This window comes from Chiloscyllium punctatum, chromosome 22 (assembly GCF_047496795.1).
Source record: "Chiloscyllium punctatum isolate Juve2018m chromosome 22, sChiPun1.3, whole genome shotgun sequence".
Taxonomy (NCBI): Eukaryota; Metazoa; Chordata; class Chondrichthyes; order Orectolobiformes; family Hemiscylliidae; genus Chiloscyllium; species Chiloscyllium punctatum.
The window spans coordinates 91,743,459-91,764,797 of NC_092760.1; the positions used below are offsets into that span (position 1 = coordinate 91,743,459).

The 21,339-nt window shown below is 47.8% G+C and overlaps 1 protein-coding gene across 2 annotated transcripts in view; it reads right to left on the reverse strand.

Moving 5' to 3' along the window:
- Window positions 1–9,763: 9,763 nt before the first annotated feature.
- LOC140493855 (SH3 and multiple ankyrin repeat domains protein 2-like) overlaps window positions 9,764–21,339 on the reverse strand; it is a 1,358,365-nt gene continuing 1,346,789 nt past the window's right edge. Inside the window, exon 23 of one of the 2 annotated variants that reach the window (XM_072592836.1) lies at window positions 9,764–12,195. In XM_072592836.1, coding sequence (XP_072448937.1) covers window positions 11,625–12,195 — 571 coding nt within the window. In that variant the 3' untranslated portion in view covers window positions 9,764–11,624. The remainder of the gene's footprint in view (window positions 12,196–21,339) is intronic. The other variant, XM_072592837.1, reaches the window with a different exon arrangement.

Consider the following 21,339-nt stretch of genomic DNA (forward strand, 5'->3'; position numbering starts at 1 on the left):
TGTGGTCCCAGCATTGCTAAACTCTTAAGAAAGACTGTAATAGTTGAACTTTTACTTTATTTTCTCGCTTTAATACTCAGAGTGACTGTAATGTTTAAGTTATAACTTTGTTCCTTATTACTTTCTCCCTTGTTCTTAAGTTTTTGTACCTAGGTACATTGAAAAGTTTTCACTGTACTTGGGGACACATAACAACAAAGTCTAACTGTAAATCTAGAATGGAGTTTCTGAGAATGTGCAGGATGCCGCTATCACTGATTTCAACTTCATTGTGCCGAGAGAGTTGGAGATGAGGTTTTACCAGGGAGCTGAGTACCAGACTGAGAGCCTGTCAGTACCACAGGAAGAGCTCCAGTTTAGAGAGGCTGCAAAATAGGAGTGTGGGAACAGTCAATAATTTACAGGAAATGCTCCAGAGAAAAATGTGTACAGTGCAGCTGCTCTGGGGCAAATTACCATCATGTCCATTGGGAATATATGGTTGTAACCCATTCAAAGTAATTAGCTGAACATGCCAACAATCAAATGATATTTCACACTGTTTCATATTCTGTTAGTTCAGGTCACACAGCACCTTGTGAAATGAAGGGGACTGTAAAATTCCATCTGATGGTTTATTAACAATTGGTGCCAGAGAACAAGGAAGAAAGGGAACATTTTCCTGCTTTTGAACATCATCCAAGTGGAGCTGCTTTCAATGTAATTTGCATATCTGTCTGAACAAACCAAGAAATCTAGCAGCATAATTAATGAGATTAAAGCTGAAAGACCATCTCAAACTGCTAAACTGGAACATCCAGCTCAGAGATAATCACTGACAGACTGCACTATTTATACACAGCTCGAGATGAGCTATTGAGATGGGGCTGTTATAGAGAGGCTGATTTATGCTTGCATTCTTCCTGTATTTGTACAGGGTCAGTCATCAGGCCTATCATTGACAGTTCCTGGTCATTTCCTTCTTGCTTTTTAAAGACATTTATAATGTTGCCTTCTGGTGTAAACCACATCCTTTGTCAGGGAATGCCTACAAATCAACATTTCATCAACACTTGCAAACAAATTCCTTTTCAAGATGCACAGCTGGCAGCCATTGACTGAGATCGGTTCGGAGAATGATGCAGTAATAAACAAAAATGCTGGAAACACTCAGCGATGTTCGGATTGAGGAACATCTACAATGAGAGAAAGGGTTAAATATTCCAGGTTAATGGCCTCGCACCAGGACCAAATTATCTCTGCTGCTCTCACAACAGATGCTATTCCTTACCTTCTCCCTGCAATCCATTATACTCTGCACGTCCACGAGATCATACAACAACCCTCCTCATTCATTGCTGCAGAGCATGAGGGAGAAGGTCAACGTAACTCACTCCAATCAGACCAGTGCATCATGGTACAATTATACTCAAAACAAGCCACTAACTCAGAACTGGGAGGAAAAGGAAATAAAAGCAGCAAGATATGAAATGTCAGTGGCATTCAGACAGTGATTTTCACAGCCAGTCAATGGGCTAGAAGGATGAATGCCCCACACTTAACAGGCAACTTAATTGAGACATCTAAGATGATCAGAGGGTTAGATAGATTGGACAGTGAGAGGCTTTTTCCTTGGATGGTGATGGCTAGCACGAGGGGGGCATAGCTTTAAACTGAGGGGTGATAGATATAGGACAGATGTCAGAGGTAGTTTCTTTACTCAGAGAGTAGTAGGGGCTTGGAACACATTGCTTGCAACAATGGTAGACTTGCCAACTTTAAGAGTATTTAAATGGTCATTGGATAGACATATGGATGAGAATGGAATAGTGTAGGATAGATGGTTTCCAGATTGATTCCATAGGTCGGTGTAACATTGAGGGTTGAAGGGCCTGTACTGCACTGTAATGTTCTATGGTCTACTTTGGAACTGATTGGGATCCACAACATCGGGTTTCCAGAAGTTATTCCCATGGGGCAGGCTTGCTGTTGCCATGGCAGCCATTAAGGATGGTCACTGTTGAAGCTGGAAGGAGGTGCATTGGCCCATTTATTCCAGGTTACTGCCCAGAAATAGGAGACATAAGTTTCAAAAAGATGAGGGCCATCAAACAGGAATTGGAAAGTCCCCTTCAGCCTCACTTTATCTGATTACAGGTGTTGCCTATTCAGACAGCATCCTTCCCACTGAATGGAGTCATTGTTGATTTGGTGGCCTCTGCTTGTGGCATACTTATAAACTAATAAAATGTCTCCCAAAGAGATTGGCCCTCGTCAACCCAATCTCTGCAAACTGGCTCCAATCTCGGATCTCAACAAGCTGCTGAGATTCCCAACCTCTGGAGACCCCTCTTGAAACCTGTCCGCTTCTCTTTCCTCTTACATGATGTTCCTTAATCCCCTCCTCTTTAACCCCCTCCTCTCTAACCAAGTGTTTGGTCAATCTGCCATAATACCTCCCTTGTGGTTGGGAACACTGCTGGGGAATACCTGAGGCTGAGCAGGCACCACAGCAATTCAATATTGTCATTGAAACTGTTCAAAGAAAGAGAACAGTACATTCCGAATGCCAAAGGTGCAATATGCACACCGATTGGTAGGACATTTCTGTTAAACACCACAGTGAAAGACCATTATACAATTCTAACAGAGTCAGTTTTAGTCCTTTGGTTGATTGAAATGATGGAGTTGCGTCCCATTTGTTTTTATCTTCATAGCATTTGGCCAAGAAGATTTTACTTATTGACATGAAATAAAGGAATGATTGTGGACATCAAAACACCACAACAATCATTGTGTTTCTAACATATTAATTACAGAAGTCATTCCTGGACTCCAGACTCAGAGTCAAACAGAGTGACCAAGCTCTTCGGTAAATCCCAAATTGCGACAGCTCTCAGGACAAGCTGAAGTTCCACAGAGTAGCTATCGAAGGCTTTCCCCCGGATGGAACATATCAGACCTACAGCACCAGAACATGGGGAGCTGCTCCAGGCATTGGCATAGCAAAGAGGAGATGGTGAAACGGCAGGGGTTTGATGTGCCTGGTCTCAATCCTCAGAAGAGCACTGTCTTCTTTGACCAGATGCTGAGCACTAACAATGCCTTCTGTTTCCGATTTGGCAGCAAGTGCATGGGTTTTATTTCTCTGTTCATTGTTATTTTCACGAGGCAGTGATTATAATTTGGTCAGATGTAACGTCACACATTTTAAGGTTTCTTCTCCTGCAGTAGCAGAGTTTTCGAGGCGACGCTGGGAACATTCCTCGAACTTGGGATGGAATCAGCTTTAACAGAGTAGAGTGGTGAAACTGTGGGCATTCCCATCAGTTTTCATAACAACAGGAAGCTGGGAAAACAAGACAGCCCCATGGAATGTTCGCATCAGTTATTTGCTACACCAGGTGAACTAGCTTTGTGCAAGGACTTAATCATCAGAGATGATACATTTCAGATCAACTAGAGAGGCTGGGATTGGTTTCCATGGAGATGGTTAAGGGAGATTTAATAAGATGTTTAAAGTTAAAAAAATATTGGCAGAGGAAAGGGGGAATAAACCGTTTCCCCTGAAGGAGGATAGTCCCCGAACACAAGGATTTAATTCAGAGGTCACACGACATGAGATTAAACCTGTTGGACTATAACAGTGTTGTGTGACTCCTGACTTTGTCTACCCCAGTCCAAAACCAGCACCTCCACATCAAGGATTTCATTAACAGCAGAACCAGAGGGGGTGAGAAATATTTTTAACACAGTGAGTTGTGGTGATTTGGAATGCGCTGGCTGAAAGAGGATTGGAAGTAGATCTATGAACAATTTACAAATCAAACTTGTACATGCACTTCAAAAAGAAACAATTCTAGGTTGCGCATTAGGAGCAGAAAAGTGGGACTATTATTCTAGTACAGTCACAATGGGCTGAATGGCCACCTTCCAACCTTTGTGATTCTGTTCATCTTACAAGCCTCTGTTATCCACTGAGATATTTATGTGAATTGATTAATAACTAAACATTAAAGAAAGCAAATGGATCAAGTTTTTGAATAGATTTGGGGTAGTTTTCTGCTGACTATATAGAAATAATATTCCTATGTTCACATTCTGAGCTGAGAAACCTCAATGAACCAGTTCATTTCCGTGGAGTACATGCAGTGAGCTTGTTGCTGCAGGCCTGTGATTTTGCAGGAGAGCATCTGAGCAGCTCAAAGTGGCAGCAAATCACTTATTGGAATCAAACACAGCAATCCCCACCCCCATCCATCCTCATCCTGCATCTATTCCGACAGTTGGGAAGGTGTATGAGTGGAGGCAATTTGAAATAATCCTGGATAGGAGGAAAAAAACAAGTCAAGTATTGACAGTATCAGCAACAGCTTCAGATTTAGATCAATTCAGAATGACTTGCATTTATAATCAGACTTTTCATAACCTTTTCATGTAAAACATTACCTGGAATTTGCAGTGGCAGTGATGCAAGTCAGCATTTTCCATTTATACTCTGCTGAAACAGGACAACTTCGGAAGGCTGCATGTTCTCAGAATTAAAATGTTGTTACACTGCGGAGCCACCTCGGTTTGTCCCAAAGCATGTAAGAGCCATAAGGTGGTCTAAAAGTCACAACACTGTGATAAAGGAGTCAGTGTAGCAGTGGGAATGTCACTGAACTGGTCAAGTAGAGACGCTGGGTCATGGTATGTGGATGTCGGGTTAAATCTCACATCAGCAGCTGGTTTAATGAACAGATCTGGTGCCGAAAGCGAGTCTTAGTAATGGTGACCATCAATTGCTAGAAAACTGATCGACTTCAGTAATGCCCCTTAGTGAAGGAAATCGGTCATCCTTACCTTGTCTGGCCAATGTGTACATTCAGATGGAGACCATTCGGCCCATAAAGTCTACACCAGTCAAAGATCTGACTACACTAATTCCATTATCTAGCCCCTGGCTCAGTGCCCTGGAGGGCTATGGCAATACAAGTGAATCTTTAGATGCTGCTTAAATGTTACAAGAGTTTCTAGCTCAACCACTCTTTCAGACAGTGAGACTCACCCTATCCTCTCAGTGAAAAACAAATCTCCTCAATCTCCTCTTAGCCTTCACCTCTTCCCTGAATCCATGCCTCTTGGTTATTGTCTCCTCTACTGATGCAGAATCAACCATCCAATCCAGTCTGTGATTCTCACAATCTAATACTTCTCTGTCCAGTCCCCTCTCAACCTTCACTGCTCCACGGGAAATAAACCCAGTTCCTCCACTTCATCCTCCTATGTTAGAGCCTGATGTCTGGGCAGTATCAGATAAATCTCCTTTGCACTCTCTCCAGGGTAATGTGACTCCAGATCTACTGCAATGTGGTTGACCTTTTAACTATCTTCTGAAATGGCCTCAACAATCCATTCAGGCCAAGGGGCAATTAGGGATGAGTGACAAATGCTGGCCTAGCCAGTGATGTCCATATTCCATGATCAAATTCAAAAAGCACCGCTGTGTAATCATTATGAGCTGTCAGTATTGATATTTTGGCTGCATTCAGAAAACAATCAAATTTGCAACTCAGCATCTGTGAACTATGATTTCTCTTTATATAATTCTTTGCAAGTTAAGTCAGAACATTGGGTCATATTTTCCCTTTGATGATCTCTTCTGCTTGAACAGCAGGTTTAAAATGATCATCCACTTTCAGCATGATTTGTTTGTGCTAACTTATTTCTAGTTGGGGTCCCAGCTGCAGCATGGGCACTTGACTGCCCAATTAAAGGTCTCCCAGGCTCCTCTCTCCAGATAGGCACACTGAACTCCGGATGTCTGTTTGTTCTCCAGTCTCATCCACTTTCAACCTGGACTCAGTCTGTATGTCCTTTACTGCCAAATGCATAAATGGAAAAGCTGCAGTGTTGCCAGGACAGAGACAGCTGTGGAGCTGCTTAAAGGATGGAAATATGTGCTTTTACAGCAGGTAGATACTTTTACAAAGCAGGAAGAAAGAACGTGCAGTTACATAAGTTATTTCAAAAGCTCAGCACATCACAAAGCACTTTACAGCAGGGACCGCTCTTCAAACTGCATGGCTTGTTATGATGCAGGAGATGGAACAACTAAGTTACACCAAGCAGCTCCCAACAACTGCAAGATGATAATGATCAGAATAACTGGTTTTGGTATAAATACCAGGAAACAGGGCAGAGTCATCTTTTACTTTGAGTTGAGACAGCAGACAGTGCTGTGGTTTAGCAACTCCCCTGGATTCTTGCAATGTTGACATTGTGGCATTCCTGCAAGATGGCAATGAAACATCAGCCTGGAATTTTCACAGAGGGAATTGAATGCACATCGTCCTGTGTCAGAGGGGACTCTCCCACCAATGAGCTGTGATTCAAATGATGAAGCAACAAGTCAGCCTCATGTTGATAACAGAATTGTTATGGTTCAGAAAGAAGCCATCCAGCCCGTTGTGCCCACATTGGGACTAGACTTTGGCAGAGCTGTCCCTTTGTTTGTTTTAGCATTTACAGTGTTATAACCTTTTTGCAATCAAACATATGCCAAGATCATTCAAGATTTAGGGCGGCACGGTGGCACAGTGGTTAGCACTGCTGCCTCACAGCACGAGAGACCTGGGTTCAATTCCCGCCTCAAGCAACTGACTGTGTGGAAATTGCATGTTCTCCCCGTGTCTGTGTGGGTTTCCTCTGGGTGCTCTGGTTTCCTCCCACAGTCCAAAAATGTGCAGGTTAGGTGAATTGGCCATACTAAATTACCCATTGTGTTAGTTGAAGGGATAAATGGGTGCGGGCTTGTTGGGCCAAAGGGCCTGTTTCCACACTGTATGTAACCTAATAATAAGTCTCATGATAAGGTGATTTGTGAGGGACAGTTTCCACTGTTTTGGCAATGTTGATAATGAGAGACCATGAATTGTCTTTGGCCCCTACTTAAACTCTATTCCTCAGCCTCAGAGTATATCCGTCTCCCCAAGGTACTTCGGACAGTTCACCATCTCGGTGTTCCAAGGTTTGATGCCAAGGTGATCACATACCTGGACCATCACAATGATGGACTCTGGAACATTGCGTGACTTGAGCCTGGACTTCAATCAGAAGATTCATGCTGCTAGCTTTCTGCATTGAGCTGTCTCCCTTCAAAAAGGTTCACAGATTCTACCCCAGGTGCAGTTCTCATCTGCTCTCTGAGTGAGGTTATAACTTTCTTTATCTGTGCTATCTCTACATCAGATTATTCCACAGACTCCTGGCTGGCTTCTCACATTCTCATACACTCCATAAACTTGACATGGTGCAAAACTCTGATACCCATATTCTCATTTGGACAGTTTGGTCGGTATGGACCAGTTTGGGCCAAAGGGTCTCAGTTCTGCAGAACTCTATGACTCTAAATCATGGCTTTTATGAAGAGAAATGACCATGTGATGTCACATTGATTGCCTGTCCCTGGTTGCCCTTGAGAAGGTGGTGGTGAGCTGCAGTGGTTCAAGAAGGCAGCTCGTGTGATGGAGGTAGACCCACAATGCTATCAGGGAGGGATTTTGACCCAGTGACACTGAAGGAACGGTGATGTATTTCCATGACAGGACGGGGAGTGGCTTGGAGGAGAATTTGCAGGGGGTGGTGTTCCCATGTATCTGCTGTCCATCATTTTCACCTTCACTCGATTATACTAACTCCTGGCTACATAACACCTCGGGCTTAACATTCTCATCTTTGTCTTCAAACTCCTCCACGGTGTCTCTCTCGCTCTCTCTAATCTCCTTCAACCTACAAACTCCTCCATGCGGTCTGTCTCTCTCTAACCTCTTTCAACCTACAAACCCCCTGGGGTGGTCTGTCCCCTCTAACTCTGATCTCTATAACATCCGCAGTTTTAATGACTACACTGTTGGTGGCCATATGTTTTGGAATTCTCCCCTGTACCCGCTCTATCTCAATCTTACCATCAAAATCTCATGAATCCCAGTGTCACATAAAACACCTCCTCAGCAGCTCATTGCATTACGGTGTTTATAACAACAGGTCGTTAGATATGTTAAGGACACATTGGAGGAAAGTGTAACTTCACTGAGAGCAGAGACAAGCTGCTTCTGAGGCTGAATCTGTGCAATGTTTTGAAGAGAAGGATGAGCTCTCTATAGAAAGCCAACAGCTGGAAGCTCCCTTGGTATGTCATTGTACTTCAAGCTATTGTGGGATCTCCTCACTGCCTCCAGGAGCTTTCTGTTACAGGCCAATGCTATTTCACTTTACATTTTATTTACATTCAGAAAATTACATATCTGTATCCTGGCACATAATTACACAACCTCTCCCAAGTACAACAAAATTGCAACCCTCAAACTAATGCCTTCTCCCAGAATTGTGTGTGGTACACAGGTCAAGGTGAGGTCATTGTCTCTCCCTGAGAATATTTTCCCAGTGTGGTTTTTGTTAAGAACAGTGACATGGACCAGTGTCTCTGGAGAATAAAGAGTGTTTAGCAGTTTCTTTCACCTTTTGTTAATTTGTTCATAGAATGGTGGCATCATTGGCTGGGCCAATTTGTATTGGTTGTTGCTAATTACCCAGAGGGCAGCGAGGCGTCAACCACATTGGTGTGGGCTGGAGTCACACATAGGCCAGACTGGGTAAGGATGAGAGATTTCCTTCCCCAAAGGATACTAGTGAACAGTGACAATCAGCTATGGTTACACAGTCCCTATTACACTAGCTATTAATTACAGATATATTATTAAGTTCAAATTTCACAATCAGCCATGGTAGGCTTTGAACCCATATGTCCAGAACATTAGCCTTGGGTTCTGGATTACCAGCTGGGTGAACTTCCTACATGGGTTCTGGGTGTCATCAGCAGGACAGCATCACTGGCCCATCTTGATTTCCCCTGCAGGAGATGCTGATGACATGTCATCTTCAACCGTTCACACATCGCAAATAGACCCAGCTGTGACATGTCAAGGCAACACCTGAGACTGGGCGCACACCGCTCTACATCTCTGAACTGGCAACGATCCACAAAAGCTAATGGTGTTGGGAAAGGGAGAGTTGATAGAGACTGGAGAGGAGATGGATAGAAGGAATTAGAGACACAGAGAAAAAAAAACACAGCTGTAGAATAAAGAGTGGTGAAGGCAGGAGGGAGACGAGAGAGAGGGAGTGGATGGACCATGGAGATAAAGCTTGGAGGAGAGTGCACAAGAGGGAGAGACAATGTGGGGGAAAAGGAGAGGGTTAGTAAGGAGTGATGGAGAGAGAAGGGAATAAGACAGAGAGGGATAAAGGTGAAGAGATAGGGAGGGACAGGATGGAGAAAGAAGTGAGAGAAAAGGGGCAAAAGAGAGAAGGAATGCATGTGAAACAAAGAAGGGACAAGAGAGTGGCAGGGAACAGTGGGCAAGAAGGAGGGGCAAGAGAGGCAGAAGAGATGAAAGAAGGGGCGAGAGACAGAGAGAGAGAGAGAGAAGGGGAAGGAGAAAAAGAAAACTATAGGCTAGGAAATGGAGGGATGGGGAGAAGGAGCAGTTTGATGGATGAGAAAACCAAGAATGATTGATAAATTTTGTTCTTGTTATTGAGGAGCCTGGAACAGGGAGGTTGGGAAGAGGTTCAAAAATCAAGAGGTTCTTTTGAAGCAGTTGAAACAAAATGGAAACTAAATTTAATTTCTAGCTATTGGGACAGCAACCAACATCAAGTAACAAGGAGGGAACTTGTTTAATAATTTGGTCAATGGCACATCCTCTACAGTCAGTAAGACAAGTTTTATTTGCTGTTATAATGTTTATTTCTTGTTTAATAATTTGGTTGCCATACAGGTTATTCAGGAGTTGGGAAAGTGCAAGTTACAGGAGCTTGTCAATGGATCTAGATGAAGATATTACAAATCACAGAAATTACAGCAACATTGAAAATCTGAACACAAGTCTTTTACACAAATTAAAGTGAGATACACCTTAATGCACCAGCAAAATAAAAAATAAAAAGGTTAGTGACTATTATTTGTGAAGAAAATGATATTGTCGGCTCATTGATGTAATCATTGCCAGATCAACTGGAATTGCCTGCAGCTGGAATTACTGAGGTTTAGTCAGTGAATTAACTATATCGCTAAATGATAAATACCACAAATAAATACCCAGAGCTGTGCAAGAAGGAAAACCTGTGAATTAAATTGCTCCCCAACAGTCACGGCTAATTGCTTCTGCTGAAGTTAACAGTTTGAGGTGCACTCAAATCTCCCAGAAACGGGGGTTCCTGTACGTTACTACACAATTTACATCTTGTGAGATTTGGTACTGTTTTCACAATTGTTACACAAACTAAGTGTTTAAGATTGTCAATTTTAATTACAATATGTAACAGAAATGCAGACCTAAAAAGTGAATATGTAATATGGCAGAGAGAATGCATCTTAAGTCCCTGTTGCTCTACAGAAATGATTAATCTTTGATGCCGGTTTGAATGCCCAGTCATAAAGGGGAGGCCAGGCCAAAAACATCCACTAAAACCATCACCTCACAAAGAAATCCGCTCAGATTTAACTTCACTTGTATTGTGGCACAGTGGGTTCAAAAAATAATTTACTGTGCAGCTACATTCCTCAATTGGAATACACGTCATTAACCAATTCATCAGAATAAATGCATATATATAGATATATAATAGCTATGAAAAAGAATAGCAGCTAAAATGACAAATAGAAACCCCACTTTGTTTTAAATTTTATTCAATAAGCAAGACATGTTTTCCTACACAGCTCAAATGAGCAAACTCCCCTGCTCTGGAACAGAATTTAGACACGGCCCGTTTAGAGCCCTCCTGCCTGCTCTAGTAAGTAATTGTGGTAAATCACCTGCCTCTATGGAAGACAATAATGATTCAATTCAACACTCTTGTCACTGTTCTCAAGAGCACCCCCTGACAACAGCATTGGAAAAGACACAGCAATACTGGAAACAAATCTGTATGAGCTTTCGAGGAGAGAATTGGACAAAATGCTACAACAGTGCCCCATCATGACAGATTATTAAGAGTGTGTCAAAATGTGAATAGTTAAAAGAGCTTCATATTTCTTTCTCGCCCATGTACAATACTGGAAATGATAAGACTGCTCAGCAGAAAGGAAACAAAATTCTCATCAGCGTCACTTCTCATCCAAAGGAAAAGGAATAAAACAGAGGTGAGCTGATCTGCTGCACATCTTCGAGAACATTGATTGGGATTCTTGTGAAGAAATACTGGACTAGCAAAGGTAGAAAGTATATAACACAGCTCTGCTGGTTCAACTACAGTATCATTAAGACATGTCCAAGTGAGGTCAATATTAAAAGGTCATCGTTCAAAATATAGATTATGCTGTAGTTATATTTACATCACAAAAGGAGCTTCACTTTTGTCCTAATCTTCTCAGCACATCAGTAGCACATGGAGTTGCTTGACTGATGAGCCACTGATACTGTCAACGTATTGTGCTTATAAATGTACGAGAGGCTTTTATTGGAACAAATGTTCACGCTGACCTTTCAAAAATATTTCAGTCGCACATTATATTCCAGCCAGAGCTATGGTGAATGCAGACTGTTGACAAAAATAATGAGAGATCTTTTAGTTACTCTGTTAAGCATTCAAATAAATGTTTATCTAACTGACAGGAGCTGTCTTAAAGCGCGTTCTATATTCATTCGATGTCCAACTCTTGTCACCCCCAGATCGATTAAATCTTCCTTCTGCAGTGACGGTAAGTGTGTCCCATCTATCTCGTTATCCAAAAATGCATCTTTGTGTTCTCCGAGATTCAGCGTGTCCAGCCAGTCAGCCACGTCGTGTTTAGTCCAAAGGAGAACAGCCTTGGATGCGAAAGGTTTGTCTGAAACTGGTGGTTGTAAAGTGCTCGGAGATGGAGACCGACTGCGACCAGGCTGGCTTCCAAAGTGTCCTTCTCCAATGACTGGCTGGCTTTGGAAGCCAAAGGCATCAGAAAGAGTAGGTGAGGGAGACCCAGCTGGCAAGGAGGAGGGTCTGGGGGTCTGACCAGTGTCTGTTAGAGAAGCCACAGGGCTCGGAGCTCGTTTTAAAATAGTCATACTGTCAAAGTCTGATGTCCGGTTCTGAACAGTTATGGGTTGGCTGCTTCCAGGCCGGATGGTGAAAGTTACAGTTGCATTCCGTTGTACACCTGAAGAAGTGTTCACTCCATCGGGACTCCTGCTGAATCAGTAACAGAACAGTTAGTTTATGGAGCTGCAGGAGTCAGCTATCGGCTGGGGAAGGGCTGCCTGAGTTAAACTTATTACAACATATCTGTCCACTAAGATGTTTCAAGCTTAATGTAAGAGCCAAACCCCATCCCACCTCCGCAACGCTTTGTCGATTTGGCAAGACTCTGTTGGAAGGGCAGGATTCAGAGACATCGTACACCAAAGGAAGAGGCCATTCAGCCCACTGAGCTCATGCCAGCTCCTGGCAAAATCAACTCACGTCGTCACACTCCCATCATTTCACAGTGGGAGGAACAATGGCGGATATTTCTGGGTATGATGCAGAAGTTGCAGGATCAGTTCATTCCTAAAAGGAAGAAAGATCCCAGGAGGAGGCATGGGTGGCTGTGGCTGATGAGGGAAGTTAAGAAAAATATAAAGTTAAAAGAGAAAAAGTATAACGCAGCAAAGATAAGTGGGAAAACGGAGGACTGGGAAGCTTTTAAAGAACAACAGAGGATTAGTAAGAAGGAAATACGCAGAGAAAAAATGAGGTACAAAGGTAAACTGGCCAATAATATAAAGGAGGATAGTAAAAGCTTTTTTAGATATGTGAAAGGCAAAAAAATGGTTAAGACTAAAATTGGGCCCTTGAAGACAGAAACAGGGGAATATATTACGGGGAACAAAGAAATGACAGAAGAATTGAATTGGTACTTCAGATCTGTGTTCACTGGGGAAGACACAAGCAATCTCCCTGAGGTAACAGTGGCTGAAGGACCTGAACTTATGGGAATTTATATTTGCCAGGATTTGGTGTTGGAGAGACTGTTAGGTCTGAAGGCTGATAAGTCTCTAGGGCCTGATGGTCTACATCCCAGGAGGTGGCTCGAGAAAGCATGGACGCGTTAGTGATTATTTTCCAGAGTTCGATAGATTCGGGATCAGCTTCTGTGGATTGGAGGGTGGCTAATGTCGTACCACTTTTTAAGAAAGGTGGGAGAGAGAAAGCAGGAAATTATAGACCAGTTAGTCTGACCTCAGTGGTGGGAAAGATGCTGGAGTCTATTATAAAGGATGAAATTACGACACATCTGGATAGTAGTAACAGGATAGGACAGAGTCAGCATGGATTTATGAAGGGGAAATCATGCTTGACTAGTCTTCTGGAATTTCTTGAGGATGTAACTCTGAAGATGGACGAGGGAGATCCAGTGGATGTAGTGTACCTGGACTTTCAGAAAGCTTTTGATAAAGTCCCACACAGGAGGTTAGTGAGTAAAATTAGGGCGCATGGTATTGGGGGCAAAGTACTAGATTGGATTGAAAATTGGTTGGCTAATAGGAAACAAAGGGTAGTGATTAACGGCTCCATTTCGGAATGGCAGGCAGTGACCAGTGGGGTACCGCAGGGATCCGTGCTGGGACCGCAGCTTTTTACAATATATGTTAATGATATAGAAGATGGTATCAGCAATAACATTAGCAAATTTGCTGATGATACAAAGCTGGGTGGTAGGGTGAAATGTGATGAGGATGTTAGGAGATTACAGGGTGACCTGGACAAGTTAGGTGAGTGGTCAGATGCATGGCAGATGCAGTTTAATGTGGATAAATGTATGGTTATCCACTTTGGTGGCAAGAACAGGAAAGCAGATTACTAACTAAATGGAATCAATTTAGGTAAAGGGGCAGTACAGAGAGATCTGGGTGTTCTTGTACACCAGTCAATGAAGGTAAGCATGCAGGTACAGCAGGTAGTGAAGAAGGCTAATAGCATGCTGGCCTTCATAACAAGAGAGATTGAGTATAGAAGCAAAGAGGTTCTTCTGCAGCTGTACAGGGCCCTGGTGAGACCACAACTGGAATATTGTGTGCAGTTCTGGTCTCCAAATTTGAGGAAAGACATTCTGGCTATTGAGGGAATGCTGCGTAGGTTCACGAGGTCAATTCCTGGAATGGCGGGATTACCTTACACTGAAAGACTGGAGCGACTGGGCTTGTATACCCTTGAGTTTAGAAGACTGAGAGGGGATCTGATTGAGACATATAAGATTATTAAAGGATTGGACACTCTGGAGGCAGGAAACATGTGTCCGCTGATGGGTGAGTGCCGAACCAGAGGACACAGCTTAAAAATACGGGGTAGACCATTTTGGACAGAGATGAGGAGAAACTTCTTCACCCAGAGAGTGGTGGCTGTGTGGAATGCTCTGCCCCAGAGGACAGTGGAGGCCCAGTCTCTGGGTTCATTTAAGAAAGAATTGGATAGAGCTCTCAAGGATTGTGGAATCAAGGGTTATGGAGCTAAAGCAGGAACAGGATACTGATTAGGAATGATCAGCCATGATCATATTGAATGGTGGTGCAGGCTCAAAGGGCAGAATGGCCTACTCCTGCACCTATTGTCTATTGTCTCTCTCGGGTGGTGTATTCCAGATCCTGCTCACTGCGGAAAAAAATTTCCTCACGGCTTTTAGATGAATGACAAACAATCTGTGAGGGTTTACGGGAACAATAAAGCCACCTTGACAGTTCAGTGACTGGCACTGAGGTCAGCAGGGCACACCATTGCCAAGTATCATCCCAGGGTAAAGGAGAGAAAAGACGTTTGGGAGAAGATTTGTAGCTCAGGTGCTCTTGGAATTCCTAGAGGCATGGCACTCATCCACAGATTCAATCAATAAGCACATCGACCTGGACCCAATATACCAACCACTGCAGCAGACAGCTGGAACTGACAACCGGAAGCGGCAGAGACAAACCACTACAAATGCCGGAGGAAAGATCACAGAAGCGCTTCACAGGAGGCTCCCAAGCACTGAGGATGTCACCTAGACAGGGGACGAAACGTCTGCAACACAAACTCCCAGCTCGGCAAACAGAACCACAACAACGGAGACAAAAGAACCTTGCCTCTGCCCACGGGCTGGGAGATCCCTGCTCTCTCCCTGGGGGACCCCTGCTCTCTCCCTGGGGGACCCCTGCTCTCTCCCTGGGGGATCCCTGCTCTCTCCCTGGGGGATCCCTGCTCTCTCCCTGGGGGACCCCTGCTCTCTCTCCCTGGGGGATCCCTGCTCTCTCTCCCTGGGGGATCCCTGCTCTCTCTCCCTGGGGGATCCCTGCTCTCTCCCTGGGGGATCCCTGCTCTCTCTCCCTGGGGGATCCCTGCTCTCTCCCTGGGGGATCCCTGCTCTCTCCCTGGGGGACCCCTGCTCTCTCTCCCTGGGGGACCCCTGCTCTCTCTCCCTGGGGGATCCCTGCTCTCTCTCCCTGGGGGATCCCTGCTCTCTCCCTGGGAGATCCCTGCTCTCTCCCTGGGGGACCCCTGCTCTCTCCCTGGGGGATCCCTGCTCTCTCCCTAGGGGATCCCTGCTCTCTCCCTGGGAGATCCCTCCTCTCTCCCTGGGGGACCCCTGCTCTCTCCCTGGGGGATCCCTGCTCTCTCCCTGGGAGATCCCTGCTCTCTCCCTGGGGGATCCCTGCTCTCTCCCTGGGGGATCCCTGCTCTCTCCCTAGGGGATCCCTGCTCTCTCCCTGGGAGATCCCTGCTCTCTCCCTGGGAGATCCCTGCTCTCTCCCTGGGAGATCCCTGCTCTCTCCCTGGGAGATCCCTGCTCTCTCCCTGGGGGATCCCTGCTCTCTCCCTGGGGGACCCCTGCTCTCTCCCTGGGGGATCCCTGCTCTCTCCCTGGGGGACCCCTGCTCTCTCCCTGGGGGATCCCTGCTATCCGGCTGGGGGGTTCCTCAGTGAGGGAGCTCTTGGCATTAACAGCCCCTTCCCACGTGGAAGGGAGATCCCAATCTTTCCAAACCCCAGCCTCCCTATGGTGAACATGGGGATGGGGGGTGGGGGGGAAGACACCCAGGAAGTTACAAGGAGCAACGTCATGCCTCATTGCAAAAACCTTCACACCAATCCTGCCTGAGCCTGGCCATTCAGCCCGTCTTGTCTGCTCTGCCATTTTGTCTGATCATGGCTGATCTCATCTCAGCCTCAGCTGCAGAATTCTCCAGCCTATCACTCAGTAAAACACCTGGCTATCTCCTCCATCAATTTACTCAATGTCCCAACATCCACCACACTCTTCAGGAACACATTCCACAGATCCACGTTCCTTTGAGAGAAGTAACTTTTCCTCATGTCCGTTTTCAATCTGCTCCCCCCCCCCCCACCCCAAAACTATGACCTCTCATTTTAGGTTGCCCCATGAGAGTCGACATCTGCTCGCCCCCCCTTGAGCATTTTATATCCTTCACTTCAATCTCCCCTTCAGAGAGTACAGACTGAAACTAAAACAAGCCCCTTGTTCCTCGGATGCTCCTCTGAACTGCCTCCAATACAATTCCATCCCTCCTCCCATATGGGAACCAAACTCTCCAGGTACAGTCTCACTAATGCCTTGTAACACTTCTCGACGTTTATGTTCTGTTCCTTGAGCAGTAAATGCCAACATTTCACTTGCACCTCCGAACCTGCCCTGACTTGTTTTTATTACCTACAGGCAGTGGAATAAATGTAACAACATTTGCCTTTTCATTACATTTCAAAACCCTAAGGATATCATTCTGGTCACCATGTAACAATCACTTGTTGAGAACACTAACCTCAAGTTTTTCTTTAGAAAAGTAATCTCTTGTTTGCGGAAATAAAATTCGTTATTTGCTCGTAGGATGTGGGTGTCCCTGGCTGGGCCAGCATTGATTAGAGTCAATCAAATTAAAACCAGAGTACCCCAGATCCTGGAAATCTGAGATAAACACAGAAATTACTGGAGAAACTCAGCAGATTTGGCAGTGCCTGTGGCAAGAGAAACAGAGTTAATAATTTGACTTTGGTATGACTCTTCAAAGTTAGGATAATGTCCTGGGGAAAGTGAAGACTGCAGATGCTGGAGATCAGAGAAGGGCTCATGCCCGAAACGCTAATTCTCCTGTTCCTTTGATGCTGCCTGACCTGCTGCGCTTTTCCAGCACCACATTTTTAAGTTCTAATGTCCTGGGGACACAGGGTCAAATCCCAGAATGGCAGACGGTGAAATCGGAATTCAATTTACAGAAGGAGCTCTGGGATAAACAGCTGGTGCAATGGTGACCATGTCATCAAAGCCAATAACCCAATGGCTTCACACATGTTCTTTAGGGAAGGAGACCGACTGTCCTGACCTGGGTCTGGCCTGAATGTGACGGCAGATCCACAGCAACGTTTCGGATGTTGCAGGAACATCAGCAAAATAACAATGACCTCACCCAAGTGGTTACGGTGAGTGATCACAACCAATACAGTATAGCACACTCACACTCACACTCACACTCACACTCACACTCACACCCACACCCACACCCACACTCACACTCTCACCAACACTCTCACCCCACACCCACACTCACACCCACACTCACACTCTCACCCCACACCCACACCCACACTCACACCCACACTCTCACCCCACACCCACACTCTCACCAACACTCTCACCCCACACCCACACCCACACCCACACTCACACCCACACACACTCACACTCACACCCACACCCACACCCACAGCCACACTCTCACCAACACTCTCACCCCACACCCACACTCACACCCACACTCACACCCACACCCACACCCACACTCTCACCAACACTCTCACCCCACACCCACACTCACACCCACACCCACACCCACACTCTCACCAACACTCTCACCCCACACCCACACTCACACCCACACTCACACCCACACACACTCACACCTACACCCAAACTCACACTCACACTCACACCCACACTCTCACCAACACTCTCACCCCACACCCACACCCACACCCACACCCACACCAACACTCTCACCCCACACCCACACCCACACCCACACTCACACCCACACTCACACCCACACCCACACTCACACCCACACTCTCACCCCACACCCACACTCTCACGAACACTCTCACCCCACACCCACACCCATACTCACACCCACACTCACACCCACACCCACACTCACACTCACACCTACACCTACACCCACACTCACACTCACACCCACACTCACACCCACACTCTCACCCCACACCCCACACCCACACTCTCACCCCACACCCACACCCACACTCTCACCCCACACCCACACTCACACTCTCACCCACACCCACACTCTCACCCACACTCTCACCCCACACCCACACCCACACTCTCACCCCACACCCACACTCACACTCACACCCTCGCCCACACTCACACCCACACCCACACTCACACCCACACCCACACTCACACTCACACCCACGCCCACACTCTCACCCCACACCCACACTCTCACCCCACACCCACACTCTCACCCCACACCCACACTCTCGCCCCACACCCACACCCACACCTACACCCACACCACACACTCTCACCCCACACCCACACTCTCACCCACACTCTCACCACACACCCACGCCCACACTCTCACCCCACACCCACACTCTCACCCCACACCCACACTCACACCCACACTCTCACCCCACACCCACACTCTCACCCCACACCCACACTCTCACCCCACACCCACACTCACACCCACACCCACACTCTCACCCCACACCCACACTCTCACCCCACACCCACACCCACCCCACACACTCTCACCCCACACCCACACTCTCACCCACACTCTCACCCCACACCCACACTCTCACCCCACACCCACACCCACACCTACACCCACCCCACACACTCTCACCCCACACCCACACTCTCACCCACACACTCACCACACACCCACACCCACACTCTCACCCCACACCCACGCCCACACTCTCACCCACACCCACACTCTCACCCCACACCCACGCCCACACTCTCACCCACACCCACACCCACACCCTCACCACACACCCACACTCTCACCCCACACCCACGCCCACACTCTCACCCACACCCACACCCACACTCTCACCCACACCCACACTCTCACCCCACACCCACACCCCACACCCACACCCACACTCTCACCCCACACCCACACTCACACCCACACCCACACCCCACACCCACACCCACTCTCTCACCCCACACCCACGCCCACACTCTCACCCCACACCCACACTCTCACCCCACACCCACACCCACACTCACACCCACGCCCACACTCTCACCCCACACCAACACTCTCACCCCACACCCACACCCACACCCACACCCACACTCTCACCCCACACCCACACCCACACTCTCACCCCACACCCACACCCACACTCACACCCACACCCACACTCACACCCACACCCACACTCTCACCACACACTCTCACCCCACGCCCACACTCTCACCCCACACCCACACTCTCACCCCACACCCACACCCACACTCTCACCCCACACCCACACCCACACTCTCACCCACACACCCACACCCACACCCACACTCTCACCCCACGCCCACACCCACACTCTCACCCCACACCCACACTCTCACCCCACACCCACACTCTCACCCCACGCCCACACCCACACTCTCACCCACACACGCACACCCACACCCACACTCTCACCCCACGCCCACACCCACACTCTCACCCACACACGCACACCCACACCCACACTCTCACCCCACACCCACACCCACACTCTCACCACACACCCACGCCCACACTCTCAACCCACACCCACACCCACACTCACACCCACACCCACACTCTCACCCCACACCCACACCCACACTCTCATCCCACACCCACACTCTCATCCCACACCCACACTCTCACCCCACACCCACACTCTCATCCCACACCCACACTCTCACCCCACACCCACACTCTCATCCCACACCCACACTCTCACCCCACACCCACACTCTCACCCCACACCCACACTCTCACCCCACACCCACACTCTCACCCACACTCTCACCCCACACCCACACCCACACTCTCACCCCACACCCACACTCTCACCCCACACCCACACTCTCACCCACACTCTCACCCCACACCCACACTCTCACCCCACACCCACACCCACACCCACACTCTCACCCCACACCCACACTCTCACCCCACACCCACACTCTCACCCCACACCCACACTCTCACCCACACTCTCACCCCACACCCACACTCTCACCCCACACCCACACCCACACTCTCACCCCACACCCACACTCTCACCCCACACCCACACCCACACTCTCACCCCACACCCACACTCTCATCCCACACCCACACCCACACTCTCACCCCACACCCACACTCTCATCCCACACCCACACTCTCACCCCACACCCACACTCTCACCCCACACCCACACCCACACTCTCACCCCACACCCACACCCACACCCACACCCACACCCCACACCCACACTCTCACCCCACACCCACACCCACACTCTCACCCCACACCCACACTCACACTCTCACCCACACCCACACTCTCACCCACACTCTCACCCCACACCCACACCCACACTCTCACCCCACACCCACACTCACACTCACACCCACACTCTCACCCCACACCCACACTCACACTCACACCCACGCCCACACTCTCACCCCACACCCACACTCTCACCCCACACCCACACTCTCACCCCACACCCACACTCTCGCCCCACACCCACACCCACACCTACACCCACACCACACACTCTCACCCCACACCCACACTCTCACCCACACTCTCACCACACACCCACGCCCACACTCTCACCCCACACCCACACTCTCACCCCACACCCACACTCACACCCACACCCACACTCTCACCCCACACCCACACTCTCACCCCACACCCACACTCTCACCCCACACCCACACCTCACACCCACCCCCCACACTCTCACCCCACACCCACACTCTCACACACTCTCACCCCACACCCACACTCTCACCCCACACCCACACCCACACCTACACCCACCCCACACACTCTCACCCCACACCCACACTCTCACCCACACCCTCACCACACACCCACACCCACACTCTCACCCCACACCCACGCCCACACTCTCACCCACACCCACACTCTCACCCCACACCCACGCCCACACTCTCACCCACACCCACACCCACACCCTCACCACACACCCACACCCACACTCTCACCCCACACCCACGCCCACACTCTCACCCACACCCACACCCACACTCTCACCCACACCCACACTCTCACC